The sequence below is a fragment of the Phaethon aethereus genome, assembly GCF_964289735.1.
Source record: "Phaethon aethereus genome assembly, chromosome: 1".
Taxonomy (NCBI): Eukaryota; Metazoa; Chordata; class Aves; order Phaethontiformes; family Phaethontidae; genus Phaethon; species Phaethon aethereus.
Window position 1 is genome coordinate 63,579,892 of NC_138575.1, and position 14,876 is coordinate 63,594,767.

General features: G+C 38.5%; 1 protein-coding gene across 1 annotated transcript; it reads right to left on the minus strand.

Annotated features, from left to right (window-relative positions):
- Positions 1–412: 412 nt before the first annotated feature.
- On the minus strand, positions 413–7,150 carry SPIC (Spi-C transcription factor; the record flags this gene model as incomplete). The annotated part of the gene is made up of 4 exons (XM_082012006.1): positions 413–836; positions 4,187–4,299; positions 5,225–5,337; positions 7,000–7,150. The coding sequence occupies 4 exons, from the start codon at positions 7,148–7,150 to the stop codon at positions 413–415; spliced, it is 801 nt and encodes a 266-aa protein (XP_081868132.1).
- Positions 7,151–14,876: the final 7,726 nt, after the last annotated feature.

A 14,876-nucleotide genomic window follows, 5' to 3' on the forward strand; every position in this document is an offset into this window, starting at 1 on the left:
TCTCATGCACCCAACTAATAGGGAGTGCATGCACTATGGTACAACAGCATCTAAATTCTGACTGGAAATGTTGGGGATATGCATAAAAGTTCCAATGAGCGTTGACAGGATGGGATCTTTGATGTCCACTAACAGGCAAAGCCTTGATCCTGATCTTGAATATACCAGCTTGAATCTGAATTAATTCCTCTGATTAACATCATGGAGAATAGAACGTGCCTTACAGCTGCTGGTTTTCTTCAATAGTCAATGACTGTTTATCATTAACTTCAAAAGGAACAAAACTAATTTTTAAAACCCTCCTCTTCATGTGTTTGTATGACATCTTAAAGGAAAAGCTATGTACAGAGAAGAGTTCCTGTGCTGGAAATTATTACTGGCTAACAAAGACCTGTTTATGTGAAAGGTATGTTTAGCTGTTAGCATGTTGTAATGCATAACCATTGTTATACATGTAATTACTGTAATTGATCCAGTCATCTGAACACTGATATTCTTGATTGGACTGAATGTACGGATGATAAACTGTTTCTTTTCCCAAGAAATAAGATGGAGCAAGTCTCTGTAAAACAACAGCACTGAACTGATATGTCAGCTTCCTTCGAATTTTAATGATTTCACCTGTTCTTCCATAATTCCTCAGTGCTCTGGCCATTTTCTGATATGTCATGATCTTGCGGTTTCCCTTTCTTTCTCCCCACAGCTCTGCAAGTTTTTCCTTGTTTTTGGAGACAAACTGGAAGACACCATTGGGCTTATCCACCCATTGGATGCAGTTTGCCATAGCTGGATCATACAGAGACTCATGGAGGTACTCAAATAGTCGAAGTTTTTTTCTACCTATTAAGAAATAAAGTACAAAATGTTAGAACAGTACTCATACTTCTTTTAAAAGATGAGCAGTTGTCTTTTTCCTAGAAAGGATCTTACAGGCAAAAGCATAGGCAAACCTAATACCCCATCACATTGAAAAATCCGTATAAACTATTCAATGGAAGACCAGCAACAGCAAATGGGATGATAGTTCTGAAACATGTACAGATCAGTGGTGACAGAAATGGATTTGGTCATTAGAGTTTCAAGAGCAGATTATTTGAGGATGATGACAAATGTCTGGTGACTTCACTGTGTGGTAGGTCTCAGAAGCCACTTTCATCAGTCTTCAGACACATGCTATGCAGGTGCATGGTCAAAGAACTCACTGCAGGAAATTACATCCTCAAATAGTGCAGGAAAGTGGTTCTGGAGACCAAACTCTGAATGTTTTTGAATAAATATTTTCCCCTCTTAATCAACATTCAAAGATTTTGAGATGACTCAATTTTGTCAGGTTTGTTTCAGGAATGTTTGGGGGATGCAAGGTAGTCTCTGATATAAGAAAGGGTGAGTGAGCGAGCAGGAAGAGCAAGCTAGTTTTGAACCATAAACCTCACCTAGTCAATAAGGAGGTAGACCTTCTGGCGCGCTGTAGTTTTCTAAAAATGTCAGAAAGTGTCAACTTGCGTTCTCATGCAGAAAAAAGCAAGTTCAGTACTGCAATATTTGTCAGATAACTAAGTGCTTCTCCCCACAGGCTCAGCTCTCAAACGTAAGTCTACTAGTGAGGCTTATTTAGTTTCACTTAGGTCTTGTGGATCCCACTCTCTGAAGTACTTCTAGTTCCCTTCACAAAGCTAAGGGTGACCAAGAAGCTGCCGTAAGGAGGAAGAATTTAAGATTGTGAGACAAAGAGGAACATTTTGCAGAAAGGAGAGTCTATGCAGAAGAACGGCTTCCACTTTAACCAAAGTGGAAACAAGCAGCTGCACCTAAAGTTCATAAAGTCTTGTCTTGCATGGCTATTTTAAACTAGGAACAGGGGAAAAGTGACAGTTGCTAAGGAACACTGAGGTCAAGCCAAGACATCTGTTAGGGATGACAGTAATTCTGCATCTGGTGGTAAGGAAAGAGGAGAGAAGTGACAGTCAAAGTAGGAAGAAGAAGAGCCTGAAATCAGAGGTACTTTCCAAAAAATTAATAAAGTTTCATTATCTAAATAAAAAATGGCCTGTGACTAGAAGTACATATTCTACTAGAAATACATACACTATTACCAAGATGAGAAGCTTAAAGGCAAACCGGTGAAGGACACTGCCTGGTCACAGTAAACACTTCTTAGTAGATGACCTCCTTAGGTCTCCTCCAACCTGAATTATCCTATAAACCTATGAACCTATGTTAGAACAAATAAGATCAGGGGAAAATCCACAGACTACTGCAGACTGAGTCTCTATTTCTAGACACATCATCTCTAGCTGTTGTCTTGGTTTGAAAGGGCTTATTTGCTCTTACGTGTTTATGCAGCTATGTTTCTAGAGCCCAGCTGTTATCTCCAAAGTGCTACACAATGTGGATGCACCAGTTTGAGCTGGGGTTAGTTCACAGATCCTTGTACTGCACCTCATTGCACAAGCTAGTGACGTTCATTACCAGGCCCTAAACATCAGTCTAAGCTAGCAGGCTAATATCTGCCGTTTCTTATGTGGTCACTGGACAGAGGCAAGTTCCTCCAGAAGGTGTTTCAGAGCGTCTGCATTAGATTTCTGTGCTGAATTGTCCCGAAGCAGTCTAATTCTCTCTAGGTGTGTCTAATTCAGATGCATTTCTGAAGTACCTCTCTTGATTGTCTCCATTCACTGAGCTTTAGTCCAGGTCACGGAATGGTCTTGACGTGCATAAACTGGACTCCTTTCAGAGGAAACCTAACTCAAAGATGCTTTCCAGAAACGTATCTAAGTCACTGCAGCTTTCAGAACTTGCGGCCAGCCTATAGATGGCCCTAAAAAACCCCTTGTGAAATGCTTTAAACACAGACTTCGGGTCCTCAGTACTGATTGTTTCATCTACCTATCTATTCCCAAAGGGCCACACTACTTGCTAGCACACAGAAAACCTCTCATGTCTCAATAAGAAGCCAAAAGGACTAAATTTATTTAGGTATAGCAGAAATAGTCCACCAAATCACAGTTTCTGTCAGGAATATCACCATGGACACAAAGAAATCCATAAGAGGTCACAAAAAACCTCCACAGGAATAGTCAGACATTCTGAAAATGTATGCAATACGGCCTTCAGGAAAAGAAGATAATAATGTAAAAGAAATATGAAATAGGAAATTAAGTTTAACAGAGCAGTAATAACTGAACATGAATTCAGATACTGCATTTAAAATTCTCCAGTGCCACACTGGGTAAGACTTAGAAAAGCAACATTTATAGATTGAAAGGTTTTCATTTCCAATGGTGAGCTTCGAGGACTAGAAGTACAGAACGTAAAAGGAGAGGCTACTCTTCCCATTGTCCCAAGGAATTTGTAGTAGTAGTAGTAGTAGCTATTAAGCAACAGAAACCGCAGTGTTCAGCATCAATGGGAAGAGATGATACCAAAAACTGACGCCATGTGGTTAAAGTTGACAGAAGGGGATTTCAAAAAGCAGAAAAACCAGGAAGCTACTCAAAAAGACACCATGGTCAAAACTAGATACAACATCTCAGAGTGGAAGCTGTGTAAATCTCATCAGAGTCGTAGAAAGGATGCTGAGTCTCAAACAAAAAACAAAGAATGAATGCAACAAGCAAATGAAACACTGTAATGACCAATGTCACCCAACCTATTCTTTGTAAAATAGACATCTACTCAAGTAAAGTCAACAAAAAGGAGTGCAAAAATAGCTATAAAAATGCACACTGGATGTGACAAAAGCTAAGAGGTAATTTGAAAAGTAAACAAAGGCAAAAAGTAAACAAAATCAGGTGCAAAAATACTAATATATGTGAAAAACCTTCAAGAAATCTACTCCTTGTTGGACCACATGAAACAATAGAAGTTATTAAAGAGGATAAAGATGTTACTCATTTACTTCACGGCATCAGGCTTCATCCCAGATGATTTGGAGTGAAACACACTTCTGGTTTGTTTTTCCATGTACTAACCAAGAGGACAGAATAAGATGATAACAAATTCAGCTTACCTTATGAGATTTAGCAGATAGGAACTGAACATTAGCAGTTGTATCCTAGTTACTATTAAATGTTAACTTATTTTTTCCTGTTAAATGTAAAAAAAATTAGGAAAAAGAGAAAGCATGATTTGCCAAGGGATTTTTTTAAAGTAACATAATGTGCATATCAAGATACTCTCTTTCTACACACCTTTCCCTGCTTTTGGCTGGCCAGCAGCAGCATGCATCACTTGGCTTTCTGGAGTATTCTGCAGTGTATGGTAGGCAGTCTCATCTGCATAAATATCCGCTGCACTGTTCTTCAAGAATTAAGACAATGAAGAGTTACTAACAGAGTACATTCTCTGAGGAAAAAGAAACTTGTAGTAATTAATTGCCTGAAGCCTTCAAAATGCAGCCTTTTATCACCTCACCCATGGAAGACTTTTCTCAGCCACAATGGCATGCAGTGTTGCTGTACCAGTAACAAGCAGCACCAGTTTATGTCCAGTGGGAAGGACTGCCCACCAGGGGAGAAATTAAGAGGGAAAACAGAGTAATTGCATCACTCTGGACCTTCAGCCCTTCTGCTGGAATTGAAGGAGGAACAGTGGACCCTGTTTCCAGAGTTAGTAAAAGGCAAAGGGCTGCCCGGGCAGTGGCCCCTACAGACTGTAGTTCCTGTGTCACGTTGACAGTAACCTGCTGGTTGAAAATAGGCTTTTGTGAAATCTGTTTGTCTGAAATTTTCTCCCCTGCAAGATTCATTTTCCATCACAACTGGAGGCCACGCTCCCAGTGTTTTTAAGAATTAGTATGGACTCTGCAGGCTGAAGCTCCAAATGGAAAGCTGGTCTTTCCAACACTCTTAAAGCAAACTGCTGCAGAAGAAATCAAAGGTGTGGCACTTTCTCTTAGTGGCAGAAGATATGTGAGGGCTGGAAGTTATTCTCTGCCTGTTCCCAGGTAATAAAAGCCCTTTTCCCTGCTGTACTAGTAGGTTGGTTTGTTAGTTGTCATGTTACATGAGGAACCACAGAGGAGCACAAGAGTCAAACAGCTAAGATGAATTGTAAAAAAAGACTATTAAACATGTTTTGCAAATATTTCCCAAAGCACCTGAATCATGCCTGGCCAGACCAAATTTCTGTTAGAGTTAGCGTAATGATTTGTCTTAGAAATCACAAATGAGCAGCCAATTTTCCGTTTATGTCTGACTCTCTTACTAGTAATCAGTTCACTTACAATCACATTTCTCCAGCTATACCCTTGGTCCTCTGTAGATGGTGCTGCACAGTAGCTGGGACTTGCTCGGAGGTGGTGGTGATGGTTGATCACCGTCAGGCAATTTTTGTAACCTGAGAATTAGGAGGATAGAGCAAAAACTGAGTAAGTAAAAGGGAGAGAAGAAGAAAAAAACCAACAAAACCCCCCAAAACAGCGGCAAACATGCCGCTGGGTCTGACAAAAAACATTTATCTTATGGCTGCCTTCTAGATAATAAAGTCTCCAGAGCCAAGATGTTTTGTATCAGCAGGCAATCCAACATAATCTGTACTGTTACTGATAATCAAACCCTTAGGCTGGTTTTGTTTGCCTTCACGATGAAAAGCAATATTTGTTAAGATAAAATCAGATATTTCATAGTATCATGAAATAGTTTGGTTAATAGAAAAAGGAGGGACAAACAGATCACCAAACATAATGAATGGGATAACGACAGACTACTATAAAACATGTATTAGAAAGGGAAAAGGGAATGCCACGCAGTTCTTCTGCAGGTCATTAGTACAATGCAAGTCAGAGTCTTCAATTGTGAATGAAGTGAAGGAGCGTCAGAGCATCTGCAGTGCCTGGAAGAACGACACGGAAGGAACCCAGGATCTCAGGATTTTTAAAAGAAGCAGAGGAGAACGCTGGACTGAGGCACTTGGAATAAATTATGCACTGCAGGTGACCAGAAGAAGATTTTGGAGGGTACATCTATTGCAAGTGGAAATGTGAGTGCAGCTGTGGGACATACTAAACACTGAGTTGCAAGAGTTTAATACCTCTCTCCATTGGCACTAACACAGATACAGGCAAGAACATTGCAAGTAATTATATATAGTGGGTCCTTCAGCATGTGTAAATTACCAGTGCAGTGGAGCCAAAAATTTATTAACAACAGCTGAAGATATGGACCAATTGGTCTTATTTACATTTCAGTATATAATAGGTAATATGTAAATAAACTTCCTTGTATGAAATGCATTCCATACAGAAGACAGTAGATATTTTGTTCTGGACTTATAGGGTTTGTGATGTAGCCTCCTATTTTCCTTTCCTTCCATTTCTATTCACAATGTAAAAACACCAAACACAAATTTGAAATTTTATAGTAATTTAATTGCCAAAACCTTGCCTGAACTGGAGAAATTTACAGCTTGCCTGTATTTTAAGTTTTGTAAAGTAGAAAACTCTTGAGGCCAAGAAAAACACTTTTCTATTAATTATCCAGACTCAAGCTGTCATTTCTGCATAAAAATACTTAAAATTTACATTTTAATGTAAAAAAAATTACTTGTGGTAACTAATTTCAGCTGTCAAATTCTTGGTCTTTTATTTTTCTTTTCCCCACTGGAATTCATTGTTATATGAGTTTATTCACAGCATAACAGAAGGGCATTTTTCAATTAAAACTTTAAAACTGGAAAATGGCTGTTGCACTGTGGTCATATATCCTCCAATTATAGGAAATGTGAGCTCGGTGCTAGGCTAGCACTGGGGGGAAGGTAGAGCGGGACTGTCCATTGGTTTCCCTGTGCTGTGACATGGAAGATGGACATCACACTGGGCAGCGCTAATGGAGGGGCGGAAACCCTCCAAATATTCTTCCCTCTTTCCATCCTCCCAACATACCCCTCTGCTGCCCATCAATCCACCTCTGGGATATTACTCTCCCACCTACGTTCTTCAAGATGTATTTTCTTGTAAAAATCCAAAGTGGTAAATGAAGTGGAATAATGGTCTTTTTTTACCTGGTGAATACTGCATCGCTCTGTCCGAGTGCTGCTGCAGTACTTCTAGCGCATCTTCAAAAGCCTGGCCCAGTACGTCTTGGTCAGGAAAACTCTGCAAGAACATTTTTCCGTCAGGAGCCAGAAAAGACCAGGCTGGTTCTTTCAACATTGTCAGGCGGAAAATCCCACATAAATACAGTGATTATATAGAATATACATCCTCCCGGAATATGGATTTTGCAGGCACTGAGGCATTACCATAATCATTCACTATTATGAGAAAGTTCCCACTCCTTTGAGAAGTCTCTCTGAGGTCAGTGGGACAACTCTCATCGGTAACATTACTCACTCGTGCAAATGTTTCAAGGTTCATTTCCTTGATTTGCAGAAGTTTACATAAAGGGTGTTACTGCTATTGGAGTGTTTTATAGTACGTAATACAGAGGTACGTATCACTTGTGTAACGATTTATGAAGCCAAAGTTATCGTTCAACAACATTGACATGACGAAAATTATTACACACAAGCTATGAAGTAGTTATGCAGAGAAAATGCTATACTATGCCAGTATAGGAAACCAAGTGTGGTTTTCCAGAAAACTGTTTACTGTTATTTTAGAATGATCTGTTCTAAAAAGCTAAATACATCCCCCAAAATCTGAGCTTGCCTAAGAGTTTTCTGTAGCATATTTGAAGCACTCAATAATGAAATTAAATAAAGGCGTTGTAGACTTACCATTATTTAGATATCAAAACTTGAATCCTGTTTAAAATAAACAATATTTTAAAATTGTATAATTCAAAATAAACCATAATTCTCTCAGTATAAATAAAATTAATGAAATGAAATAACTCCACATTATTTCCTGTGATGGAATAAAATATATTTAATAATACAGGTTAAAGTAATTTAGGATTAGAAAGTGGTATTTTAATGAAATTAAATAATTGCAACATTGTATTTTGGTGTTTTTTTTTTTTAATTCATACTATTTTTCATTACTAAAGTTTCCAGTTTCATCAATATTGTAACTTCTAGATTGCTATCCACATCATTGTAAAGACATTTTTTAAAGACATTACGAAGTGAAGATGTGTTATTGCTGACAGCCAGTCTTAGGACAACTACTAATTTCCCAAAGAAAATACTGACCTGAACAAATCCAAGTGTTTAAGCCTTTTTGGTTTTCAGACATAGTTGAAACAAACTTTTTTTTTTCCATAATGCAGGTTAGCACATGACTGCATATGGATATACGTAAACTCTCAGACTAATTGTGAGCTCCAGAAGCAAATTTGATTGTTTAATAAAGTGTAAATAGACACATTTCAGTCAGTTTAACATGGAGTATACTTCATATACAACATTACTTAGAAACAATTCCTTAGTACTTCTTTCTTATTTGTCACAGATTTTCTTGTTACACATTATGATGATTAGGTTTAGTTGCCTTCAGGTTTTTTTCCTGTTCTCATTTACATTATTACTTCAAAAATTTAAAAATAATAATAACTGTAATAATAATAATGTATTCATCAGTATTTTACTCATTAAAGGTTTGATTATAATCTATTGAAAATACTGGAATTTTTTTCACTGATTTCAGCAGATGCAAAATTGGTGTCTCTGTGGTGTTTTAAAATGCAAAAAAGAGATAAAATACATAAATATAAATATAAATTAATTTTTTCCAAAACTCACCATGAATGTTCTAACCTGATAATTATGCCTCAGATAAGTATGTTATAAAGTATTGTCAACATTTGTAAAAATTTTTTAAAATCTTGATGACCAAGCATATATGGTGAAATCCCGGTGATTCAGTAAATTGACCTCACTGAAGTCGATGAGATTTTTCTTTTTGACTTCAGTGCAGCAAGTATTTTGATAAACTGATCTAATTGTATTCTAAAACCAGAATGGGCCACACCAATCCTTTAGGTACAATGGTGGCCACAGGTTCTTGGGGTACAGAGCTGTAGACATTAAAGACATGAATCTCCTTTGTAAAGATCCTCACATAGTGTTCCCGTATTTTAAGTAATTCAGTTTCCTTAAATTGCTTTTGTCTAACTCAAATTCCAAACTCATACTTGGTAACCTTGACAGAACATCTACAGTCACTGTTAATGCCTTTCAAAGCCTAAAAAGTTACACGTATCGGCAAGGTACTGTTGAACAGTCATACCATTTACACAGCTGAATTCATACCAAAAGAGAAAAATTCACATCTTAAGTGAGTTTAAAAAAAAGTCATAACACTTACCTAGAATTTCAGCTCCACGTGCAACACAAGAATCTGTCTGGTTTCATAAATAAATGGAAGACTGAGTTCCCACAGCAATGGGCTGGCAAAGGGGCTGCATTAAATAGCTGATTTTAGGGAAGTATTTTGGCTAGGGATTTTTTTGAGAGTAAAGGTATAGTACACTGCTAGCATGGCACTTCATTCTGCACAAAAGAAGAGTGATTTATACTGATATAAAATAAAATTAAATGTTTTAAGTATTGTCCAAGACATGCAGATTCTAGGCACTTGGAGAGATTCCTTTTGGCTATGGCACATCCCATCAAATCTGTCACCAGTATGGAATGTCTAGGGCAAAAACCTACATCCCTCATCTGTCCCATATAGACTGCAGTGGACCTTGAGGTTTTATCTGAACCTCCTGCTTAGCTCAGTGTAAGAAGCAGACCAAACTAGACCGCAAAATAAGGGTTTGAGGGAATTTGAGAACTCTGCTTCAAAGCTCACATTTGTAGCCCAGGCCCAGCTCTAAAGCATTTACTAAAACATTCAGTACAGGTTCAGACAAGCTGTAGTTGACTATTTGCCACATGCTTTCTGCGCAGCTACAAGCCATGATGTTGCATCCTACAAGATGAGGTGTCTATGTTTTTCAGTACAAAACTTCTTAATGCTGACATAACTGATCCTGTGCTGGATCTTTTTTGCAGCCAAGGCTTTCAGAGGCACATTTTACAAAATTTCCTCAGCATTTGCCATGAAACTGCTGTAAAATACTAATTACTTCTTACAATATTTATCTATGCTCTCTCAACCAATAAGCATAGTCAAGAACTAGCCTGGCTGTCAATGCTGAGTGAAGCGATTTGAAGCCAATGTTAGCATCAACCATTATCTGCTGGTTTCAGATGCAAGCTGCCTTTTCAAAATTTACACCACAAAGTTTCAGAATAAATTTTTTTTTTAGCAAAATACATTAATACATGTATGTGTTTTTTTGAACTACAATTTCCATTTTGTAGCACTTCTCTGGTGTGACTTGGGCTTATAAAGGAAAATTAACTGGCAGCTGTGCTCTTTAAAACATCAACATGTGACTCAGCACTGGATTTGAGGCCAAAATATGATTACACAATTAACTTCCTTTCCACATACAGTTAACTTTACTTTGCAACATGGAAAAGCATAGATTTCACGGTTCAGTCCTTTCCTGAAGTAGCAGTATGTACCAGATTTAAAATGATGAATGAGTTTCAAGATCCCTCCTGAGTTCCTTCCTGACAAATGATGTGCTATCAGGCTCTCTAATGATGCAATCTAACCTGCCTACTTCTACATCTCTACCTGAAGCTGAGCAGTTACTGTCCTGCCCTCCTCTGCTCCCCACTTATCCTGGCCATGAAACTGCAGGGGTGGCCCCTGTGGAGGAGGTTAGGGTGGTCCTGTGCTGGTCACAGACAATGCCAGCTGGCTTTGCAACAGACCCACCACGTGCCAAAGCAGAGCCCATCAGCCACCTGTGCGGCACCTCTGTGAAAACATACTGAGGAAAGGGCAGAAAATGCCAAAGCTGAGGAGACAAACCTGGGAGAGAACACCAGAGGGGACAAGGAGGGAACAAGGGAACAAGATGACAAGGAAAGAAACAAGGAATGAAGGGACAACAAGGTCAGAAGAGTTGGAGGTGTTGCATGGCTGAGCAGGCACGCCCCCAAAGGGACTGTGGCCCACAGAAGGGGTGCTGGAGCAGAGGAAACAAATGAGAATGAAGCAGCAGTGGAAGAAAAGGGTGAGAAACAAGGAGAGGCAGAGAGAAATGGCTATGTCCTGAACCCAGTCCCCTGTGCCACCCATTGCCTCACCAAAGGGATTGAGTGTAACCTGGGGAGATAACAAGAGAGGGGATATGTGTCTGGAGTGCAGCTGAGCCTGGGAAAGGGGAAGGAAAGATGTTCTAATAGTTGTTGTCTGGCTTTCCAATACCCAAATCAACAACTAAATATATTATGGCAATAAATTAAGTCAAATTCCCAAAGTGCGCGAGTAGCTTTGTGGGTATGTGGCTGCTGGCCAGGGCCAACACACCCCAGTAGTAAAAGAGGGTGAAGGTTGAGAGATTAAGGCTAATGGTTTTAACACCATTAAAATGATCAATCTTCCTAAATCAAATGGCTCAACCAGAATGTTCTCATTTCAAACAAGAGGCTACACCATAAGGCAGGTCACCAAAAGGTTTGTTTTCAGAGGAAATGGGAAGGTGCCATACGTAGCAGAAACACACAGCATAAACACAAGAGCAAACACTATCTCAGTAGGGTAGATTTAAACTCTGTAACCCATTTGTACATTGCATCTTTGGCCTGTCACAAGCTCAGAGTGAGGCATCAGGCTACATCCCCCAGGAAGCCTGTAAGAGTTCGGAAGAGGCAAAGTAGAGCTCAGGGCTGAGCATCAGCTAACACTGACTGCTCACTCCTCAACAAATCACAGTACAGTCAAGGCAGGCAGCTTGTTGGCCTCTACCAAGAAATGCTGTTACAGAAGAAAGCCTGCTTTGATTTTTGCATTGCGTGGGAGGATGGATTCCAGATACAAGCCTGAGAAAGAGAACTTACTATTCACATTTCAATGTCTCAAACTATTGATGCGCCTGATATCAAAATTTGAATATCAGTTAGAAACCACAACATCAAGCTCTTCTCCTTTCTCCATGTTTTAAAAATAAACTTCCAACAACAGAAAGGTTGTTTAAGTTTCAGAACTTTCTTTCATCCTTTCTTGGCACTCAAAGCTAGTTCATAGTAATGGTACAGACAAGCATTTGCACCGCTCTGAATAAAAGACAGAACTAAATAATGTTTTATAGCATTTGTCAGAGGGCTCAAGAAAGCATAAAGACTCTCGCATGAGGCATTTCTCAAATGTAGAATAGAAAACAGTCTCTTCCTTCCTAAATGAATGTAAAACTTGAAATGGCAAGTTTTCTCACCAGGCTTTTTTAAATTTCTCAGATTTTTTTTGGAATGCCAGGCAATTTGTAACTTCCCAAATAACACAAATAGACCACTCACAATAGAAAGCACTTCACAGAAAAAAACCCAAACAACTGGTTGTAGAAATGCTTCCATTCCAGGGAGTCATTTGCCCATACCGAACACATTGCCTACCAACTCAGCAATCCCCAGAAATCAGAAATTGGTGAATGTGACAGCCACAGGGAGCTTCTGTGCTTACATATTTGTTCTGGCCCTTTGCCACCCCTCTTCTGGCCATGCAGCTCTGTAATAATATTTGTCATGAATCCTCATGGGCGTAGGTTCACAACAGTTACACAACCACAGATGCTGTCTCCCAGAAAGTGGAAGGGTTGAGAGATTACATGCCTGTGCTCACCTCCTCAGTCTAACCATGTTGACCAGTGACATTTCAAATCTCTGCCATTATGCTGGTTCTGGTCCACTCCATTCAAGGTTCAGAAGAAAATGGGAAGTTTCTTGCAGCAAAGATGCAGCCTTTTCTCTGCACAGAAAGAACAGGGATCAACACACGGAGAGCTCTCTTCTTTCACATGTAGAGTGCAGTGATAACCCAAGCATGACTGTTTCACAGTGAATCAGTCTGCAATCTGAACTTCAAATTAGTGGGCTCAGAAAATGCCTGAATTCACATTCCCAGCCCTGGAATACAATGAAAACTCTCCTTAAAAAAACCAAAACACCAAACAAACACAAAAAGGGAATAAATGCTGCTTATTACCGGCCTAAGTACCATTGTTTACCATGATTTTGGTCAGATAATTTAGCGCAGAATTCATACAGAAAAAAAACTGAAAGGGAACATAAAACCCTAAAACACAATTATGGCACCATATCATGTAAGCAAATCAGATGGTGAAACTGAGTCTAATGATTCCGTTTCTGTTGTGAGACTTTAAGCTATGCATTTCAACAAACACAATTGTTTATTCAAATACCAGAAGATGAGGATTTGTCATAAGTTTAAACTCTTCACTTGCCTTACAAATCATTCTACAAATGGCAAACTCTCCCCAGTGCAAAATATAGACTTTTATTGTAATTGGTGGAGTTATAGTATCGGTTCTTCAGCTAGCGGAAATTGGTATAGAGCCACCAAAGCCAAAGGATCACTGATGATTTGTACAAACAGAGGTTCTGGCTCATAGTTGACACTAGTATTATTTTCAGTACAGTAAGGGGAAACTTGCTGTGCCAGCACTAATGTTGCACATTCTTCCCTGACTTCCTGATTTGTTTTAATTCTTTGGCTACCTTATAAAGCGTTACAGTTGGTTAGGGTGGCATTTTTGCATTTTAATCCTTGTAAGACCTCTTTATAGTTACTTACAGAGCAACATTTTTTAAAAGAACTTTGTCCAACCATTATCTCCAAGTCCATCTTATGTATGAAGCTTTTTCTCTTCTTAAGGAAGAAAAAAGATATTGAAAATGTTTTTACGAATTGAATTTTAAGCCTAAAATGAGAGATTACCTCAATCAGACTAATTTCCTTACCTTTGAATAGGAAACTTCTGCATATGGCATTGGGATTCCCATCTCAGAATCATGTTTTTAATTTTAATATTGCTTTAAAATGTTTTGGTTTTAAAACATTTTAATACTTTTAGAGTTAATAATTTTCTGGACTTAGTAGGTCCAAATAAAAAATGCCTTGCTATTTCTTAAGAAGGGCACTGTCTATTTGTAGTCTATTTCAGAATTACAGGTGATTATCTTAATGTAAAGGATTTAAATGGAACCACTGATATATTTGACTCAATGTTTTTCTGCTTTAGGAACTTACAATCCAATCTTAAAAGATACATTTACTTGGCTAATTTTACATCTGTAACATATTCCACTTAGAACCTTCAAATAATTACAATCATAAAATTAGCTATTTGGATAAACCATTGCAGAGGTTAGGTCTAAACATTTAATTATCTCTTCCGGGGCCTAAAAAGAGAAGTGTAGCATGAAGGTTGAAGCTGCATGAAGTGGGCAGATCAGCTCTTCATTGGAAAACCAACATCTAAGTCCCCACTTTACAACTCGACCCAATATATTGGTCCAGTTGTCGGTGTCAGCAGGGCTTCTCAGGAAGCTTCTTCTTTGGCTCCATATAACCAAAGGAAGTGACTTTCTGCTGGGAAGCCCCGTGAAGATAGAAAACCAGAAACCACAACAGAAGCAAAAGGAACTAATAAAAAAAAGTGCACTGGGGAGAAAAAAACCAAACCCTAACTAAAAGAAGATTTTAAAGTGAAATATGAAATAATGACTTTGATTAATGTACAGGTATAATAAATACTCCCTTAAATATTAAGATAGCTAACACATCTACAAGCCAGTAATACTTCAGTGGAAAACTATTCGAGCAAGACAGGAATAATACTATGAGAGTATTTAATAAAAATAGCAAAGGCTAAAAGAAAGACTGTCACTAGGAGGTGAGCCTGATAAAGGGTAAAAATGGGAGTCTTTTACTTAAAGAGAAAGGTTATAGAAAGAATAACACAATATTTTAATAACCCTTAATGGTGAAACTGGGAAAGCCAGATAAGAACTAATCATTTTCCAAGTAACTGAGCTATTTGTGGAAGAAGCACAGCTTCGGATTCAAGGGGCGT